The 21,985-nt window shown below is 32.1% G+C and overlaps 3 protein-coding genes across 4 annotated transcripts; all 3 read left to right on the top strand.

Moving 5' to 3' along the window:
* LOC130648382 (uncharacterized) lies at positions 1-2,807 on the top strand. The gene is made up of 7 exons (XM_057454425.1): positions 1-108; positions 317-519; positions 603-969; positions 1,162-1,274; positions 1,356-1,545; positions 1,655-1,798; positions 1,921-2,807. Exons 1-7 carry the CDS (start codon positions 9-11, stop codon positions 2,091-2,093), a joined length of 1,290 nt encoding a protein of 429 aa, XP_057310408.1. The 5' UTR covers positions 1-8; the 3' UTR covers positions 2,094-2,807.
* Positions 2,808-6,915: 4,108 nt separating this feature from the next.
* Positions 6,916-8,826, top strand: LOC130648383 (uncharacterized). 2 transcript variants are annotated; one of them, XM_057454426.1, is made up of 5 exons: positions 7,425-7,557; positions 7,654-7,847; positions 8,118-8,182; positions 8,274-8,368; positions 8,664-8,826. In XM_057454426.1, the coding sequence occupies exons 1-5, from the start codon at positions 7,476-7,478 to the stop codon at positions 8,783-8,785; spliced, it is 558 nt and encodes a 185-aa protein (XP_057310409.1). In that variant the 5' UTR covers positions 7,425-7,475; the 3' UTR covers positions 8,786-8,826. The 2 variants fall into 2 exon arrangements, with proteins under 2 accessions (XP_057310410.1, XP_057310409.1); XM_057454427.1 differs by lacking the exons at positions 8,118-8,182; positions 8,274-8,368; positions 8,664-8,826 and adding exons at positions 6,916-7,109; positions 7,209-7,274 and having other exon boundaries at positions 7,363-7,444.
* A 2,943-nt stretch (positions 8,827-11,769) lies between these two features.
* On the top strand, positions 11,770-19,470 carry LOC130649316 (uncharacterized). The gene is made up of 4 exons (XM_057455574.1): positions 11,770-11,812; positions 12,011-12,080; positions 12,451-12,548; positions 15,154-19,470. The coding sequence occupies exons 1-4, from the start codon at positions 11,770-11,772 to the stop codon at positions 18,330-18,332; spliced, it is 3,390 nt and encodes a 1,129-aa protein (XP_057311557.1). The 3' UTR covers positions 18,333-19,470.
* Positions 19,471-21,985: the final 2,515 nt, after the last annotated feature.

Below are 21,985 nucleotides of genomic sequence, written 5' to 3'. Positions count from 1 at the left end.
AAATAAAAATGCTGCAACAAGTCAAATATAAAGAGTCGATATTCCGTGTATTTATGTATGGCGACTACGAATTTCTGTGTGCAATGTATGGTATAACTGGTGCAAATGGTAAATATTAATTACTTAAGATCTGGGGCAAGTTGCTAGTTGATAATCAAAATTAATTAATTTTTACAGAACTTTTTTTGCAACTTCATAAAGTTCCTGTAGTTTAACAATGGGTTTTTACTACGCGGATATGGGAAATGCATAGTTAAAAATGGTTTATTTTTAAAAGTTTCTAATAAAATATGTATACTTTAACATTTGTGTTTAGGGCGTCACAGCTGTTTGTTTTGCAACATTACCTCAAAACTAATGAACATCCCAGTGTTTACTCGCAAGAAATTTAAGAAAAGGTCACTGGCGACACTTGAAGAAAATTTAGCAGATTTCCGTGAAAGTGGTGGGAGCCCTAAAAATGCGAAAGAATTTTATAATGTCATTGACAACATATTTTTTGACATACCTATTGATCAAGTATACATCATATTTTTATGCTTTTCCACTGCAAGTTGATTTAATAATCCCAAAATAAAATCTATATAAACACCTAATTTTAGGTCTGTATTCCTGGTCTTCATATTTCCTTGGGTGTATATCAAAAGATGTTTAAAATGTTTGAGTCTTCTTGCCAAGACTATGATGTAAAAATAGCTCTGCTGTTGGCAACAGAAGACAATGAACTGGATTCAGATTATGGTGACTACATCGAAGTCCTTAAAGAAACAAATGACTTGCAGCAAAAGCTGGAAGATGAAAAAGCCAAATTAGCAAACCAGCAAGATCAGTTAAACTGGCTTGTAATATCTGGTGGCTTACAACGAAATATACTGACGTACGAGAAAAGTATAATAAAAACTGAGAAGAAAATCACAGAATTAGAATTAGAAATCTCAACCTTGGGAAACAACAAAAGAATTTTAGTGGGTATGATCATTTTTATTACCTAAGTAATTTTTTGTGATATTCGCAAATGTTTTTTTGTCTGGAAATTCCAAGAAATTTAATTCCCGAAAAAAAACTTTCCAAAATTATAATTTTCATTCTGATCTTATGATGCAAGCCTTATATTCTCTCCAATCTAAAGCTATGTTTAATAGTTTGTTCATCTTATTTTAGGTGTTGGTCCTTGTGCTTCTTCAATAGATAAAACGCTGCAAAAAATGGGTGTTGAACGTCAGGCCTACCATGGCCAAAGTTTTATCGGCAACCATGTACATAAATTGCTAAAGGTTTGTTAATACTAACAATAATGTAGCAATTTAAAAATAACATATTTAAAGAAAATTAAAAAAACAATCTTGCTCTTATAGAAAGAAAACATCCAAAATTTAACATCCAGCATTAAAGAGATTGTTGCAGCACAAAAGCATGATGACCAGCTTATTCACAGTGTGAATTTAGAAATGGATAAGTACGACATGTTATTTACTTACTTTGCAGAAGTTCATAACATTTACAATTCGGCAAAATATCTGTCATGTGAGGAAATACTGGCTTTAGGTGAGAAACTTGTTCCTTTTTTTAATAATAAATAAGTTTTTTTTAAAATTTCATGTGCCAAAAACAAAACAAAAAGAAAGAATAATATACATATAGTACATAATTCTAGAAATTTCAATTAATAAATTCATGATGCATCTGCGAACTAACTGGCCAAAAGTTAATATTTCACCAAAACTGCATATGCTTGAAGATCATGTCACTGAGTTCATAGCAAAATGGAATGTTGGATTTGGGTTTTATGGCGAACAAGGTAAACAGCCACTTAAATTTGTAACCTGGTAACACCAAAATTTGTGTTTTTTACCAAAATGTGTTATTTTTCAGAAAATGTGTAGCTAGCTAGCTTAAATGTCAAATTATAACATTTTTAAGGTGGAGAAAGCTTGCATCATGAAATCAACAGGATGTCGAGCAGGTACAGCTGCATCAAAAACCCAGTCGAGCGGTTACGAAATACATTAAAGCAACATTTTGTTAATGTAAATCCTGAATCGAGCCAATTAAAACCAAAAATTAAAAAAAGAAAAATTGCACGTGAAGAATAACTTTTAGACTTACAGCTTAGATAGCTAGTTATATCTTTAACTGCATATTAGCATTACTTTGCAAGCTCCTTTAGTCTTTGCATTATTTCAAAGGTGGATCAGCTGGTCTAGAAAGAAAAAGAATTGAACAGTTAATTAGCTTACTACATGCATAGTTCATTTTTATTTGACTTTTTGTCGAGCTTACGTTAGTAGTGTATGAGACGCAGAAACCTTATTTAGAGTTACAGAATTGTTTATATAGAATGTTGTTTAGTGTTGTTATTCTGTGAAATATTAGCTTAGTAAACTACAACAGTTTTAATGCCTACAATAAATCATACAGTAGATTATGTCAAAGAGGGAGTTAAAATTTTCAGGTTTTACACTAACTTTTATTGCCAGAATTCAGCGCTCTAGCATTCTTTCAGAAGTACTGATACAGTTTTTTCGTTTTTCTTACCTTGTAGATGAGCCTTTCAGCTTTCCAAAAATATATAATACACCAGCCACATAACTTCGCAACGTCCACAAAACCAAAAATTAGTTGGAACAAGTTGCCATGTTAATTTTAACAAAAAAAAGTATGCCTTCAAAACTGCCACAGTATTACTCCAACAGCATGCTTGTCGCAAAGGTAAAAGAAAGATTTAGCTTCCAGCGTGTTGAAATGCTTTAAAAAACTAAATTAAATCCACTGAAATAGATTCTATCATGCAAAAGCGATTTCAAAAAGTTAGTTACTTATTTATCATGATTGTTTTTATTTGCGCCCGCCATCTTGCGCCTCAACGTGGCCGTAATTATTGACGCATGCGCAGTCTTAGTTTCCGCTCTGAAACAGCCGTGTCTTTTAGACGTCTTAAGATGTCTTTTTTTAATCTTCTGTTAGAAAACGCTATTAAGATGTCTTTAATGCATCTTCTTAAGAACGTCTTTCAAAAGACATCTTTTATACGTCTTTTGAAAGTAAATAAATGCGAATCCTGTAGTATACGCATTTTAGATGTCTTTTAGAAGATCTTTAAAAGACGTCTTTTAAAAGACATCTAAAAGTTATCTAAAATATATCTTTTAAAAGACGTCTTTCTCTTTTTGCTATAATGCATCTAAAACGCGTCTTTTAAAAGACGTCTTTTCCTACTTCTAAAAGTGGTCTAAAATGCGTCTTTTAAAAGACGTTCGATTTTTTATATGGAAAATTCGATTTAAAATAACGGGGGTGTTCGCAAACTTAGTTAGCATGTTTATTTTGTAGGAAATCAATTTTTCACGAAATTGAAAGTGGTAATTGTCACTTTTAATTATTTTTAAATACTAATGTATTTTGGCGACCCTTTATAATACGTTTTTATTTCATTACGTCGTAATTTTGTTTTCCTGCACCCCCTGACGGATATTCTTTGACACTTGACCATTGGAACACTCAATAAAAATTGGCGGTAGTTTCATGAAAGCATCTGCGGGATACCGGTCGTTTAAAAAGTAAGTATTTTTGTTTTGTGATTCTCGGAATAGAGTACAGCGGTTTTTAGTACTAAGTCTAAAGGTCAAATTCGTGTTCGGTTTCCCTGGACACAAAAAGTCGGTCCCGGCCATCTTTTACAGAAAGATGGCGATATGTAAACAAGCAAACCCAGCTAGCCAGCCAGTAGTCAAAAAAAAGGACAAAGACTGGAAAGAAAATATTAAAGAAATCAAATTTGTTTTCTGGTTTTGGTGTTTAATGAAGGAACCGTTATTTTTATTCTATATGCTTTTATTTTTAGACAAAAACTATTTCTTTTAACCTTGAAAGAAATTGAGAAAATGTATATATTTTGTTTTTGTTATACACTGCTGAAGCTAGCTAATTAGTTATTAGGTAGCACCTAGCTATATAGGACGCTAGCTAACTTCAAGCTAAATGGAAAATACTGTCTAATTTTATCTTTATCTAACTCTAATCCTAACCCTGTCTTATTGCTCTTCGGTACAAACTGTCAATGGAAGCTCTGCCCTCCGCCTTTCTTCCTTTACCAGTCAATCAACAAAGTCAATTTTTCATATTTACCATTCATGACACTGTCCAGGTGTTTCAGAGTGATTTTAATCTGCAGAAAGTTCAGTTATGCCATGTTTACATAATATCAACATACATAAAGAGACCACATAACTAAAAACTAATTATATTTTGGTGTCATTAATGAAAACATGTTTTGGTAAAATAAAATTTATATATATATACATTTTGTTTTTTAAATTTGAAACAAACCTTCAACTAAATTTTCAGATACTGTCACTTTGGGCAATGAATGATTCCCGTCTCCGCAAAGAAAGGAGATTGGTTAATCAAAAAGTTGAGATTTTAAACGGTGAAGATAGTGATCAACATGACCTGTTAAGCAATCCTTCTGACAATGAAAATGATAGATGTATCAGTTGTGATGACGAGCCTTTAGATTCCTCATTCTCATCAAATGAAAATGAAATTCTGTATAACAGTCTGGATACAGTGACCAATCCAGAATCATTAATTTTATCTGACATTTCACGATGGGCAGCTAAAAGTGGATGTTCCAGAGAGTGTTTAAATCAACTTTTGTTGATATTACGTAAACATGGCATGACTGAACTTCCTGCAGATAGTAGAACTCTACTTGAAACACCACGTCATGTCGAAACTGCTCATAAATGTGGTGGAATTTATTCTTATGTTGGTATTGTTAAACAAGTGAAAAAGATGTTAAAACTTCACCACTGTCTTATGAATGAAAACAATCTTTTTTTGACAGTAAACATAGATGGCCTTCCTTTGTCAAAGTCATCTCAATCACAGTTATGGCCGATCCTTGGTTCGTTGAACAACTCTGACAGTGTTTTTGTTATTGCTCTCTATCATGGCACCTCAAAGCCCAATTCTACAAATGAATTTTTGGAAGATTTTTTAAACGAAGTAAATTTTCTTCAGATAAATGGCCTGGAAGTTGAGGAAAAAACATTTCAATTTTTTTTAAAAGCATTTGTATGTGATGCACCGGCAAGAGCTTTCTTGAAGTGTGTAGTCGGTCATACTGGGTATTATTCATGTGAGAGGTGTAATATAAAAGGCCAGTATATTGACAACCGAGTAGTATTTCTTCATGATGGTTCAGAAATAGCAAGGAACGATCAACATTTTAAACAATTTTTATACCATCCACACCAGAAATGTATCAGTCCATTAGTCTCTCAGCTTAATTTTGATTGTGTGTCAAAGTTTACATTGGACTATATGCACCTTGTGTTGTTAGGAGTGATGAAGCGTATGTTGCAGTTCTTAACTAAAGGGCCACTTCAAATCAGGTTATCATCTAATCACATCTCACAAATTTCTTCTCGCTTGAATAATATTTCTGGTTCTATGCCAACAGAATTTAATCGTCAACCAAGGCCCTTACGTGATCTTCCATACTGGAAAGCAACTGAATTCAGGCAGTTTTTGCTATATCTTGGTCCAGTTGTTTTGAAAGGGATTGTTTCTCATAATGTGTATGAACACTTCCTTGGTCTTCATATTTCAATGAGCATCCTTCTAAATGATTCTAGTCAATCTCGTTATCGACTTTTGGGTTATTGTCGAGAATTATTACTCTGGTTTGTCAGTAAATCAAAAGATGTTTATGGAAGAAAATTTATCTCTTACAATGTCCACTCATTGATCCACTTATGTGACGATGCTGAAAATTTTCAAAGTTCCTTAAACCACCTATCAGCTTTCAAATTTGAAAATTATATGCAGGTGTTGAAAAAAAATGTTAGAAGTAATAATAACCCGGTTGCCCAAGTTATCAAACGAGAAAGTGAATTGTCTTCTTTGGTTGAAAAGTCTAAACCCACCCCATTCATCTCTGCTGATCACCTGAAAGATTCTTGTTTTTTACTTGAATCAGGAAAGTTTTGTGTTGTTAATGAAGCTCAAAAACATTCTAACCAAATAATTGGGACAGTTTTAAAACCTTGCAGCCTTGGAAGTATTTACAAATCACCAGCAGAATCATCTTTGTTAAATAACTTTTTTGTTGAAAAGATTACTGGTAAACGAAAAGAATTTCCAAAAAACATGTTGAAAAGAAAAGTTGTTTGTTTACCACACCGAAATGGTTTTGCTCTTTTTCCTTTTCTACACGAATTTGAAAAAACAAAGTATTAGAACTTACTTGTTATTCATGTTTGGCTTTACATTGCTTAATATGAAAAAGTGCATAAAGCATATAACTGTATATATATATACTATATTTATATGTTTTTACATTTTTACAAATTAATAAGTTTCTCTTTTGTGATTATTTGTTGAGCAAATTGTGTTTTCTTTCCGATTGAGCAACTTTTAGGAACGAAATTCTAGTTTGAGTGAAAAGCCATTATATACTTTAGGTACTTACACAAAAATTAGTGTATTTTGTTGTAACTCAAGTTGACCTCTACTATTTGGGATCCATTTTACATAATTTTTCAGTTGATATAGTTGAAAAGGTTACATCTTGTTACATATTGTGTGTACAATATATTATAATTACAAATAAAAATAAACGGTGTCGTCCTTCTTTCTTTAAATTACACGCTATTTTGTGTGCCCGTTGCACAACACTTTTCTGGCGGACAGACAAAATACGGCTATTATTATAGAGATAATAATAATAGAGTTAGTAACAATCAAGACTCAGCTAGTATAAATTTAATCAATGAATTGATTTCTCAATTTCTTTCAAGGAGCAATCATTTTGTTTAATGATGCATTAAACTCTTAAAAAGAAAGACTTTTGCATTACCTTTTTTTAATTTTTTTGCTTATTCTTTATTATTTTTTCATAGATTTGGTAGCAATGAGTCATCAATGTGTTGAGTTTATTGATCGAGGCAGGACACAGATGTTGACTATCCCAAACGAGTGGATCAGTGGAGACAAGTTTTTTTGGCCCAATAAAAGTGTATATGAAGCAGGCAAACTCTTCAAAGCCAAAACACTCCCAAAAGATGATTGGCAAAGATATAAGATTACCAGGATCTTAAAAAACGGTATTTATAAATTAAATTTTCAAGATGTTGTGATATCCTTAACAAAATAAGACAAATAATTTTCAAGTTTATAAATATATATATTGTTTTCGTTTTTAGGTAATGAAAGTGAATGTAATGCTGTGTCAAGCAGTATATCTGATAACGATGAATCAGAAAGTCCAGGTGTGTAAATCTTGTTTTTCCAAAGCCAATTTTATATCCATGCTTTTTAAACATGGTGTAATGTTTACTTCTAAAATTTTACTTGTAGTTTATAATGATTTGCTTCCCCAAACCTCGGAGTTAGCATTGCCAATTATTCCATCATTTTCTCCTCCAAAGAAAAAACAGCAGTAAGTATTGTCAAGAAATAAATATTAAAGTATGTATGAAAAAACAAGCGCTAAACCGAATTTTTATAGCTCTCAAAGTTCATCAAAAAAACCATCATTAGACTCGTTACAAGGTATAACTTTTCTTTGTAATCTTTGTAAACGTCCAATACTATGTTTTTAATTTTCCTTTGTTTAAATGGGTTTGTTACATTTTATATACAATTTAGAAACATGCAATCAGATTCTGGAGAATCAAAAGAAAATGTGCAGGTACCTTGTTCGCCTGGAAAGGCGAATAGATGGTATGGAAGGGCAAAACCAGGTACCAGTTGACAAAAGGCCTCTGGTTCAAATTGACAACAGGGAAGAACTTGAGCTTTGTGAGGAACGTTTGGGAAATCCTGAAGACTTCACGGCAATGGTGAGGTTTTTATTAGCCTGATATCCCATTTTAACATTGAATGATATTTTTATTATTTGATCATTATCATTTAATGTCGACATCATGACTCAAATCGGAAAGCAATGTAAAATTGTTCAGTTTTAACTTTATGACTTTAAAAATAAACATCTGTTTATCGATAAACGCATTGGTGGGAACCAGGCTTTAGTGATTTTATTTATATTCTTAATTTTGAAACTAGCATTATTGTAATACCTTTAATTTACACAATCTAGTTTATCTTTTTAGAAACAACAAATATCACAAATTGGCGGGGTGGACTACAGAGATGCTGTACGTCTCGCAATGAATAGGTAAAGGTATAATTTTTTCTCCTTAAGGAAATACACTCTCCTTAGTAGTTTATTTCTACTTACCTTTAATTTTAATTTTAATTTTCGTCAGGATCTTCACCACTACATTCATGGCGCAAGCCAATTTAAAAGGCAAGAAAGACAAAGTCCCGCTGGAAGGGAAATTAATTTATAGAATTATAGTAGGTACGTGTATTAGCTGATGTATTACGTTGTTACCCTTCTATGTATGGTGTGTTTTCTCTTAGTTTTTGGATAGAGAGATTGATTGAGAAAGGCAAGGTTGATTCAAGTTATAATGTTTTAAGAATGTTCTACTGTGCTACAGTCATTTACAAAAATAATGAGTAAATCGTTTTGCTATTACATAGTATGCAAATGATCGCGTTAGGTTCATTGGTCTATTTCTCAAACATTTACTGACTACGTTTCTATAAAAATCTATTATTTATCTGGAAATAAGCTATTTCTTTCTCTCTAGAATCTGTCAACGAGCGTTTTAAAGATGCGAACGAACAAGAGATGAGACGCATAATTGGAACCAAACTTCGAAACGCTCCCAGTCAAAGGATCAGGGACATAAGGGGTACCTTAAATGTATAAATTTCCAAAAAACAAATAAAAAGCCCTTTCGACTTACCTCATTTATGAATGTCATTTATACATTTAATATATCTCTTTTTGTTTCTTCTGAACAGACTTCCTTATTATTTCCAATATTTATTTTGTTTATTTCGGCCTTGCAAGCGTTACGACGAATTTCAACTACTAGCAACTTTCACAAAATTTTTAAGGTGACTCTTTCATATGGCCTAAGCTCAATATGCTTAAGATTTTTTCGACTAGAGTTCCAATTTATGCTTTAAATAGCATGGATAAGTTCACAAGTAGAATTCGTATTACAGATTATTGTAATGATCACAATTTGTAAATATGAATATATAAATGAATTGTATAGTGTTGATTATTAATAATATTTTATTTATTTATTTCCGGTTATATTTAAATTATATTTATGTAATTATAAAATATATTTATTGTACGAGTTTGATATAAAAAGTTCAAAATATTTTTATCGCAAAATATTTGTCGTCTTTCATGTCGTTATTTCTGCAATTTATTAAAAATGTACGTTTTAAAACGTTAACGTAAACGTCTTAAATTTATTTTATCAAATGCCTACAAAAACAACAAAAACAAAGGAAGACGTCTTATAGATAGATAAAAGAAGTCTTTGTCAAGATGCATTTAAGAAGTTGCATTTAAGATGCATTTTAGTCGCTTCTACATCTGTAAAAGGTCTAAAAGGCGTCTTTAAAAAGACGCGTCGTAATAGTTTTTCTTAAAAACGTCTAAAAGAAGTCTTTGGGAAGATGCATTTAAAAAGTTGCATTTAAGATGCATTTTAGTCGCTCCTACATCTGTAAAAGGTCTAAAAGACGTCTTTAAAAAGACGCGTCGTAAAAAAATTTCTTTAAAACGTCTAAAAGACGTCTTTGGAAAGACGTCTTTTAAAAGATGTCTAAAAGAGATCTTTTGGAATGCATCTTTGAAAAGACCTCTTTTAGACGCTTAAAAAGATGCATTATAGACGGACAAATCAGCGCTAAAAAAGACGTCTTTTAGAAATGCGGAAGATGTCTAAAAGACGTCTTTTAGACATCTTTGTGCCGGCTGGGTATGATATTACTTTCAGTATCACTATGCTAGTCGAAAGCCCGTGTAAAATCCACATGAACTTGCCCGTCACAACAAAGTCGACAGAATTATATAGCATTTGTTAATTTTAGCTTAAATATATCGTGTGCAGTTTAGCATGGTTTTGGCCTATAGACAGATAACGTTTTTTTTTTTTAAAAGATCTTTTATATCAGTACGAAAGAAATTCAAATCAATAAACTGTAAAAGAAAAGTTAAAGAGAGATTTTAAGTAGGTTTATTGGAACAGATTAAATAAAGGGAGAGATTAAAAATAGGTTTCCGTGAGCCTTGTGTTGGAAGTTTACGCTTAGGTGCTCATTTATTTTCAGATACCAATCTTGCCGGTGTCACCGTAAAAACATACTCCCCGAAATAATTACTCTCCAGTAATAATTTACTAGGAAATATGTACTCCCCAGTACTTATTTCCCGGGATATTGTTACCCCCGGGAGTATCTATTTACCAGAAAATTATTACTCCCTGCAGGAAATTTTTACTCCCCTACCTTAATAAATAAAAGATGACCATTATTATGGTGTTTATAAAAAGAATTTATTAAGAGAACTTACAGTGGGCTACCGAAAGAGTTAAAAATCCGGTGGGGTGGGTCTGGCTTCTCTTTTTTAGTGGGACCATCAAAATCTATGTAAAATCTTTTATAAGAAGCAAGAGTTGTTTAAAGAAATGTCAATACAGAAAGCTTTCAGAATCAAATGATTTTAATTGTTTCTTATAAATGATTGGTATATGTCAGAGATATCTCAATGTTTTTATTCAGCTGAACTTGACTTTAGAATAATCATTTCAAGATCATTTGATAATCTATTTTCCCACGATAACTACAACCTTACAACGAAAAACTGTAATTAGAATAATCATTTCAAGATCATTTGATAATCTATTTTCCCACGATAACTACAACCTTACAACAAAAAACTGTAAAAATCTGGAAAACATGAACTGCTTGAGCTTCAAAATTTAAAAATGAATTAAATAATAAGAGCTTTAAATAATAGAAAAACAAACTTTTGACCTTGGGCTTAAGAACTTGTCGGATAAAGTAAATAATAGTATTTTGTTGTAGATAAAAAAAAAACGTTTGAGTTTAAAAAAAGTATCACACAAAGTAAAAATAACTGGAGCTTGACACTTTAAAAAAACATACAAAAGGAACTGCTTAATATTAGAAATCGATAAAACAAAGTATAAAATTATGATTAAAGGAACCTCGCGCATTCAAATTTGCAATGCAATGTCTTCATGAGAGTTAGTTTTTACTGGGAAAATAGTACTTCTCCATTCATAAAAGAGTGATTTTAAGGGAGTTATAATTTCCTGGGAAATTAACACTCCAGGAGTAATAATTTCCCAGGAAATTATTACTGGGGGAGTAATTTTTTTCGGGGAGTAATTATTTACGGTTACACCGGAGCTTTCTTTTCATTGCTTTTTATTGCAAGGTACTAGGTAGAATGCTATTTTCGATGCCTAGATATTGTGTTTTAAAGTGAACTTCATAAGTTTTCACTGACAGTAAAGCAGTGTTACATTTTTTTCGACAGTACTTTATGCAAACATCCTAATTACTTGTTTTTCCAACATTTTCTTGTCGACTCCCTTTTTTCTATTACTTTTGATTTATGGTTCATCAATTCGTGTTTCCATTTGATGACGATATAATGACATAGTTATTCTGATAATATGAAAGTAACATAGTACAGCGACTTTTTCGGTGAGTTGTGGTAAACACGCAGTTTAAAATGACAATATTTGGGCTGGCATTTCCATGAATAGACATAACGATTTACGTTGATTAAATGTAACAATTTTTGTTCACCTAGCTAAGTCACATGTGACCTGTTTTAGCTAGCACTCTTTGTCTAACATGACGAGTGGTCTAATTAGTTGTTTATCCTGTTGTAATGATAGTAATCATTTTCTTCGATAATAAAGTAATTACTATATTTGACATAAAAGGACGTTTGTTGGTTCATCTTATAATAAAAGGACGTTTGTTGGTCCATCTTATAAACTATATTGTTTGTTTGCTTGTTTTTACTTCTTTTTCTTTTATTAAAGGAATAATAATCAACATATGTAAGAGCATTAACCCTATTTTTTCTTAGGGAAGGGAGGCGAATTCAACCCCCCACCTCTTTCGATTTTTTTTATAACTCTTTTTTGCTCGGATATAAGGTTATTATACTTCCTGAGTTTAATTATTTAACTAAAAATACCTGCATACCAAATTTTCAGGCCCCATACTTCTCAGAGACGTGGATATTGGCTATTACCCGAAACTACCCCTAAAAATCTCTATGAAATACTTATATTCGTTGGGATTATACTAAGAAGTTAAAAGTTAAAACCCAACTTTATTTCATTAAAGAAAATAATTCTTTAATATTTATTGAATCCTTTCCCGTCATAATATCTTCGACAAACCCTGGACCGAATGTAGGGTTAATGTTACTAAGAATAATAATGTTTCAGTTTCACATTAAAATGAAAGTTGAGAATAAAACAAAAGTTTTTAGTACAAAACGCTTCTCTTTCTTATAAACAGCGTTTTCGTCGATACTTGTTTAGAAGTGAAGATGCTCTATAAAATATCTTTCATTCATGTCCTGACAATAACAACAGCTGTGCTCATTCCTGTGGCAGGTTAGTACAACAACTGTGTACATCAATTTTAGTCCTCTATCAATAAAAAAACACAAAATAAATATAATAAAGTAGTCGTTAGCCCGTGGAAAATTCCACGGGTTCGCCCGTTCTTTTTATACTGTACTGCGTGCGTCTCGCTACTTGCGCAGCTAAGCTACCATTGTGCGTGACAGACGGACAGACGTATACGGGTTTTATAATATAGATAAAGTATAAGCAGAACATCATACTTTCATTTTTGTATTTTTTATGAAATTATTATGTAAGGTTAACCTATGAAGAGAATAAAAGCAACAGGGATTATTTTGTTATTGTAATGGAAAGGATATTTCATTCTTTCTGAATGTCTATATACCATTGAAATCATGTTGTTAACAACTTGTGAATCATGCCATATTATTTCTTATGTTAAGGATACAGTAACCCCCTTTAGGGTAATTTTTTCTAAAAAATATTTTTTTAATTTTGATTCTTTGGCATATTTTCCTGATATTTTTTTTTTAAAAAAATCAAAAATAAATATTGTTAAGAGGGATAAAATGAGAAAAATTATTTTTTTTATCTTGTAGTGTTTTCAATAGTGTGCTCAAAGTTTAAAATTCCATATATTATATCTGTATGATAATTTAAGAGAGTTATAAAAAATTGCATCTTCACGAAACGTTCACACTTTAATAATCTATACAAGTTTATTATTAGTTATTATCTATGCCTTTTTGATTTATTTATTTATTTATTTTCGTTTTTATCCTGTTATGTTATGTTATCCTGTTGTCTGTTTAGCAATAACAAGACCCAAAATTCTGCGAAAATACTTTCCTTTAATTTTTAATAAAATATTCAGGAGTTATTAATTATTCATAGCGTTTAAATGGGTGTCACATTCCTTTATCGTGATTTTTGCAGGCAAAAGCAAAGATCTTTGATTTACTTTTTCTCAAAATAAAATTTTCAGTCGTAACAGTATATATTTTTGTCGAACACTCCCCTCAATCTTGTCGAATTTGTACGAAGATAAGTTTGTTGCGACAATTATATCTTTGGCTACAAAACTTTGAGTTCTCTAACGTAGTGAGTAAGGAAATATCGAGTTATTGATCTATCATGCTTAAAAATAGATAAAACAGCTATTGTAACACAAAATATGCTATATTTGCGGAACAACGTGTTGTTTTGAGTAAAAAAAAGCAAGGTTTTATAGAGCTGAATAGGAGCTTCGCAATGATATTTTTTTCCACGAACAAAAACTTTACTGAGGGGAGTGTTCGACAAAATAAACTGGAAGGGTGAATTTTTGTATATAATTATTTTATCATCACTCTAGAGATAATTTATTTGGCTTTCCGAATATATATATTTGTTAGGGTTAATATAGCGAGCAGAGGAGATATTTTAAATATACTGAGTATGTGTCACAGGAGGTTACCGTATCCTTAAACGTAAAAATTACTAAACTCTTTTTGTTTATAAGAACAATTTTATAAGAACACGAGTCTCAAATTTGGCTGGAAAATAAGAACAATATAAAAACAGTTTCAGGCTGAGACCATGATCTTTAAAACTGCAAACAACCCGACTCTGAATTTTGCTATTATTTATAAACAATCAAGGATGCAAATTTTTTATTTTTGTTTGGGGTCGATTCTTTCCCACTTAAATAACTACAAAAATAATAATTATATTTACTCGATCGTTCATAAACATAACCAGAGAGCTCCGCTTGCAAAAACACTCATTTTGCGTATATAGAAAACCGGATAAATTCTCGGAATAACGGATAAATAAATAAATAAATTTTTGGAAAAAATATTTAGTCTGGATTTTAAAGTTGTAACGGAATAAGAATTAAATTAGACTGAAAAAAGCTCAAATTTAAAAAAATGGCGGCAATAAATGTCAGCACTGTGACGTCATAGAAAGCTTGAAATGTCTCCAAAATACCACTATCTGCTTAAAATTCAATTACTTTAGTTCTAAAGCAAATTTTCACTTTCTGTTTGAAGTTTTTGATGGTTAAATACTAGTTGTCTTTTTAAAAATACTTTATTATTCTTAAAATAAAAGTAAAAAATTGGTATTGATATAGGTGCGACTGTTCATGAACATTATTATAAAGGAGCATTAGCAACAAAAACACCCGCTTCGACCCCCATTTTGACAGCCACTTTAACACTTACTTCTCTGACACAAACACAAAAAGTTCCGTTTCGAACAATTCTATAAATAGGAACAAAATGAGTTTTGCAGCTGTGTTTGCTCATAACAAAATAAAGACAAAACAGGTTGAAAAAAGCTCAAAAATAAGATCACCCACCCACAGGTCAGATTTTAATGGTACTTTAAAAAGCTTATAATCTGCATTCGTATCAGAAAAAATATTGTAAACATTCAGGTACAGGGTAAATCAAACACACCAACAAAAAAGCAACCAACAAAAATAACCATCTTTTGGGAGCTTCATGTATAATATTTATCTATTGTTTTAAAATAGACGTTTTGTCCTTTAAAATATTTATTCAAAGATCCTTATATTAATTTTAGTATATACTTTGTTTTATATTTCAATACTGTTTCCATATTACTGCAGGACGTTTTATTTTAGATTCGACCGACATATTTATTTCAAAACGTAATGGAAATGATAAAAAGGACTGTGGGCAAGATCCAGCCTCTCCATGCAGTTCTGTGGGGTACGTCCTTCGAAACAATGGGATGCTGATACAGTTAACAATAAAAATAGATGGAGGAGAGGATGTACTAAACCCCTTTACGTATGAAGTTAATTCAACTTTTGTTCTACATCAAAACGTTACCATAAAAAGCACGGGGAGAATCCATCCAACAATTCTTATCCCAAATTGGCAAGAACTTGGTTATCCATATCTGTTTAAATGTCAGAATAAGTACACCATAAGAATAGATGGAATTCGATTCCATAATGCTTCGTTAGCTTTTATTGAGTTTAGTATGAATGTAAAGTTAAAAAACTGCATTGTTGAAAGTTCCTTTAACTTTTTGGAAGAAGGTTTGGGTAGAAAACAGACATATTTCCTAAATCTTGAGATCTCCCATTGCCAGTTTAGTAATTCAAGTTTAAAACTATTTTCTACGGCCTTGAAAATATTTAATAGTACTGCCCAAAATACAACAGAAATCCGAGTCTATGGAAGAGCAAATGTCACTATATCAAATTGTCTTTTCAAAAGTAAATTCGTGTTGATGATATACTGCAAAGTAATTTTTAAAATAGGGCATGTTGTTACCATCTTTAATACAACATTCATAAACACAAAGAGCAAGACAGATTTACTAGTTGTTAGGAATTATTTGCAGTTTCGTGTAATTTATTGCACCTTTAAAGGATTTCAAAACACAGCAATACACCTGATAGATGTTAGACATTTCAACATAACTCGCTCGGTTTTTAAAAACAATAAAGGTATTGACGGGGGTGCTCTGCGAATAATAGGATGTGAAGGAGTTATTGGAGAAACTGTTTTTGTTAACAACACAGGAACCCGGGGAGGTGCAATTTTTTATGAAAGGTGTGTGACAAAATTGCTGATAAAGAATTCGAAGTTTATTTCAAATTCGGCAATCTCGCAAGGCGGAAGCATTTACATCGAAAACCCCCTTCCACCATTATATTTAAAGAGTGTTGAACTGCACAACGTTACCTTATACGGAGGACCAATCTCTCCATTAAGCTGTAGTGTTTTAATATACTCAACAGCATTTACAATATTTTGGAACGTCACCATGAGGCTTTCGTCAACGCTACCAAATTGGCCAATGACAGAAGGATTCTCTTGTCATGTGAAGTGCATCGAAGCTATGAGATTTAAAAAGCAAGATTTTACCTACCGTTGTCCAGAAAACCACAATGTCGCACTATTCTTTGAAGAATATGGACGGTATAAATTAATGGCAAAGCCAAATGTCGAAATCTCAGCTAAAGCAATCACAACCCTGCGTTGTGTTAGATGCAAAAAGTTGACTTACACGATAAATGAAGGAAATCTTCATATCTTACGACGTGACTATCAAAATAATACAATCTCAAATAATGGTGTAATATGCCAAAAATGTCCCCCAGGTGGAAAGTGTGACAATGGGTTAATTAGTCGTGGTAATTTCTGGGGCTATCCAATGCGAGATATTGTTACATTTACGCCTTGTCCTCCATCGTACTGTTGCTCACCTGGAAACTCTAAATGTGTTTCATACAATACTTGCAATAACAATAGAGAGGGAGTTCTCTGTGGATCATGTACAACTGGTTACCGAGTAAATTTTTTCGATGACAGCTGTATATCAAAGCGACATTGCTGGAAACGCGCTTTTTGGGTACTTTACATGTTTTATGCAATCATCTACACAGGAATACTCCTTTGTTACAAAAATGTGTTTTTGTATGTTTTAAAATACATCAAAAGTTCTAAGAAAACAAAGGATAATCAAGAATCATTAATGGAACCCTTGCTTGACAATAGTGAATTTGATATGTCTGATGAGGAGGAAGAGGATGACAGTACGGTCATTATTAGTACAGTGTCAACACAAGAAGGGCTTTACACAACTTCTAACTGGAATGCAGAAGTTGGCATGGTACAAAATATTTCTGGACTAAAGACCATTTTGTTTTTCTTCTATCAAATCGAAGTTTTACTGCGAATTAACAACGACGATCACCAAAAAAAAACTGTTTTGGGAAATTTAAAAAAAGCAATTTCATCTGTGTTTAATTTACAAATTATTTTCGTACCGCTATCGAAATTGTGCCCCAGTGAAAATCTAACAAAGGTCGGCAAAGAAGTCGTTAAATTATCAACTATTCCAACAGCCATGGTATTTCTTGTTTTAGCTTTCGTTATAAGGGAAATTTACTTAGCATGGAAAACTCGACAGAGGGAGGACCAAGAATTAGGGAATGGCCACAGAAACATCCAAGTAAAGATAAAATCATGCCTAATTCAACTTGCATTGTTGGGCTACACGGGAATCTCAGCATTCTGTATAAAAATGATGAATTGCGTCAATATAAACGACACACATTATTTGTACATACAAGGTGACGTTGTTTGTTATTCATGGTGGCAATATCTTATCATGGTGTTCTTTTCCATCTGGATTGTGTCATTTCCATTATCAGCTTATGTTTCTGAAAAAATGCTGACTAAGCACAATATAACGAATTCGCAATTTTACTTTTGCTTCTTTTTCCCTCCTTATGCCATTTATCGCTACCTGAGAATAAAAAGCACTATTCCTAACTTTAACAGAAATCAATCATTTAACGAGAAGAAAGAGAAGGATCAAATTATTGGTTTGTTTCAAGGACCGTATCGACCAAAGAAATCTAACTCTGGTTCAGTGAACTGGGAAATCATTGTATTACTTCGAAGACTCATTCTCTCACTTATGTGTGTATGCATATTAAACCCTGTTTTGAAAACGTTTTTCACATTTCCAATGCTTCTGTTATTCTTGTTACATCACTGGTATGAACAGCCGTTTTGCAGCAGTGCACTTAACAGGTTGGAAACTGCGTCGCTATCACTGTTGCTGACTCTCAATGTATTTCACTTAATTTGGGCTATGGATTATATGTATGACCTTATAGAGTTGCCAGGTTTTAAAATGATAGATATAATCTGCATTTGGGTACGAGATGTAATACTTGTTACGCCTCCGTTGGTAATTTTTGTTATTTTAATATCAGCCGCTGTGAAGAATCTCATTTTCAAGGTGAAGAAATGTTTGAGCAAGAAGGAGAACTAATAGATGCAAAACAAATGCAAAAAATGCATGTATATTTAAATTTTACCTTGTGGCTATAATACTTAATAAGTTCCGTTATGGCAATAATTCTATGCGTGGAAAGTATTTCAATGAAAAATAAAAACTAATACATGTGAAAAAATTCATCACCAATGTTCAATATATTCTAAACACGCTATTTTTTTATAAGAATATGCTTGATAAGAATGGCTGGCATTTTAGGTTACAATAGAAAAATAATAATAATGACCAACCTGATTAGAAGTTGGGTATTCTTATAAAAAATATATGTAATTGTACTGTCAATTTTGTTTTGGTAAAAGTCAGCGATTATTTAAATTTAGGTATTATAGTGTTGAGTATAAACAATGTATGGCTGATTAATATTATTATTTTAAGAGATCTCCTTGTCTTTGAGTTTGATGATGTTTCGGTGCTGTGTGACTTTTTTATGACGAAGCCTTAGCTGATAAATACTCTTAGAAGATGAAGCACGTAGATTTACGGACCAAGAATGGGCAAAATCAGCCCCGCACTTACAGTGCAAGCAAAGAGATACACCATAGTCGAAATTCAACAACCATGTTCAACTCGTTTTTTAGAATTGTTTAAAATTGGTTAGGCATATGTCTTAAGCAAATGTACTAAAATTTGCAAAATTTTAGCAGCTTTAGCACAAACAATATTGAGCACAAGTACCAAATTAATTTTGAAATGCAGTCTGAAAAGTCATTATTAGAATTTTGATCATTATTAGAATTTTTTTATTGGGTAATTTAATTTCATTCATTTTCTTAGATAATCGTTTATAATTTATGAAACGACCCTCTTTTCCTGTTTTTAAACCCAATAACTATTTATTTTGGGTGTTTAGGTTAAAATTTAGCATTAAGTTTAAACAGTTATCTGCGTACTCCGAAGGTTTTGGCAGAGTTTTTAATAATTTTGTAATTTTTTTGACTTTTTGCTATACAACAATTTGCAACTTTTAACATTCATGCAAGCTGAAGTGTGAAAAAAATACGTCTTAGAAAAACCAATACCATGTTTTCTTCAAATTCTAAAGCACTTTTAGGTAACAAGGTCCAAAGTACTGCTATGTATTGTAATGTAACATAACATATATTGAAATATTTAGTGTTTAATGTTTTTTTCTTGTGGTGTACGTATTGATTCCGCTTATCTCTTTAATAATAGCCGTATTTTGTCTGTCTCTGCGCGGACCCCCCACTTAGTTAAAAAATGATGTTACGGAGACACGAATATCAAATGCGAAATATTTTTATCCACTTTATTGCGACGGGTAAATATAAAGGACGGGCGAACCCGTGGATTTTTCTACCGGCAACGACTAGTGTCTTTAATAATAGCCGTATTTTGTCTGTGTGTCCGCGAAAGCCGCGTCCCGTAACGGAAACACGAAATTTTTAAAATGCGCACCCATACCAAATGCGTTATATTTTCGTCCACTTTGTTGCGACGGGTAAATTCAAAGGACAAGCGACCCCGTGGATTGTTCCACGGGCTAACGACTAGTCTATATTATAATATCCGTATACGTCTGTCTGTCTGTCTGTCTGTCACGCAAAATGGTACCGCAAGTAGCAAGACGCACGCAAAACTGTATAAAAAGGACGAGCCCGTGGATTTTTCCAGTTTTATAGTGACTAGTGTTATATAATGTGACAAGACAGTTTATTTTGAAATTCGCCATCACATTTACATGGGCTATTTTTGTATTGGAGTCGCGCATTTTGAACTTGTTAATGTACAAAACTTTTCACAGCCGACTTTGGACACAAAATGTTTATAGCGCACTTTGAACTTCTACCTTTAAACGTTTTAATTGTTGCTACTTTGATATTTCGAGACCTTCATGCGCCCTGACGTGGATAAATTTGTGGCGCCAGAGCGTGAGATAATTCTACTATCACATCTTAAATGTTGTCCACCTAGCTGTTTCATTATTTTTTCCACGATTGATATAAAACATACAATGTTATCCGTTTACAAACTTTTTTGGTTAAATTGTCGATATATTTAAATCGAACGTGTGTTATTTATATTAATGCAGTAACAAGAGCACCTGTAATATATCATCTTTTTAATTTGCAAGTTTTCCAAATAATATATCGAATAAATCTGTAGAAATTCACTGTGAAACTGAACACGTTTATATCTGTTCTAAATATAACAGAGGAAGAAGCTAACTTTTCTGGTTTTAAACTACAGTGTGATTTAATACATTCAAGCTATTATTTATCTGTCTGGGATCTCGGTTGACCGAGTTTCTTGTTGTAGCCGGGGCGAGACGAATATGCACCATATAAACACGATTTAAATTTTCAGCGTTTTTTCGCAAATATCCGAGATCTCAGTCATGCGGGATATCTCGGTGGACTGAGTTTCCCGGTCTCATATAAAAAGGCCCTAATTACTCATCAAAGTTTTAATTTTGTGTTGAAAAATTAAAAAAACTTAACGCCTCTAATTAACGTGAATTAACGCCAGATGAAAAGCAAGTTTAAGCAAAGCCACATCGAACCTCAACCATAATTTTGGGTTCCTTATAAAAAAAGTAGCTATGCGTAGATAGCTAAGGCGGAAGTCATTTTACAATTAAGTTTAATGATACGGTAAAGGTATAACCTCGCTTTTAGTGAAAATTATAACATTGTATAACATTTATACATGCCACCCTGTATTTCTTAATCTGTAGAAACACAAAAATGCAAAAATATTCCTAAAGGTTAAAAGAAACCATCAAAATGGCCACAACTAGGCATATCATCCATAAGCATTCTCAGAAATGCGTATTAAAATTATCGACTTAAATGAACGAAAAAAAAATGTGTCGTTTTCAAAATGCCGAGTATCAAAACATTGCAGTTTGAAAAATGACCTCCCGCTTTATGGATAACTTCGCAGCAAGAAAAGAATCCATTGGCTGTTCTTGTATCATTTCGCACACAGACAGAATACAGGTATTGTTAATAAGAGAGGATATGTTATCTTTGCCATTTACGAACGTATATAACTTTCTCATTAAAAATAGATATTGGATGTCTTTCATACAGTGATTTTTCGGTATAGATATAATACAACCTCGCACATATACGAAGATAAACGCCAAAAAAAGTTAAATATCTGGACGAAATATATATGTTTGCTTTAGTTTAATCATTAAAACATTGTTTGATGTTTGATGGTGATGCTTATGATTTAGCAACATTTTCTCTAATGTTTTTATTATGTGTATGTCATAAGAAGCACATGCAACCATTGAGTTATTCATCCACTCTTTAGGTTATTGAAAATGGCTACGACCATACATTGTATACTGTTATATTTTTTTATCATATTTTCTCTTAGTTACTAAGAATCCTGACTTGCATGATGTTACTATTTTGTATGTTGATGAAAGTTTTGTTGCGTGTAATTATAACAGTGATAGGTAAGATTAATTATTAAAACGGTCAATGTGTTTTTAGCAAAGATATACGAATACTACCTTAAATCAATCGTAGTTCCTAAAACTGGAGCATACAGTTAAATAGACATTCAACTTTTTACACATCATCTTTTTTATATTGTAGAAAAAGTACTTTGTTCATCACTGACATACTATAATATAAACTACCCTAAAATTCCCA

This window comes from Hydractinia symbiolongicarpus, chromosome 7 (genome assembly GCF_029227915.1).
Source record: "Hydractinia symbiolongicarpus strain clone_291-10 chromosome 7, HSymV2.1, whole genome shotgun sequence".
In the NCBI taxonomy this organism is placed as follows: Eukaryota; Metazoa; Cnidaria; class Hydrozoa; order Anthoathecata; family Hydractiniidae; genus Hydractinia; species Hydractinia symbiolongicarpus.
Note: the sequence above shows the minus strand (reverse complement) of the source record. Positions and strands in the feature narration are given on the sequence as shown.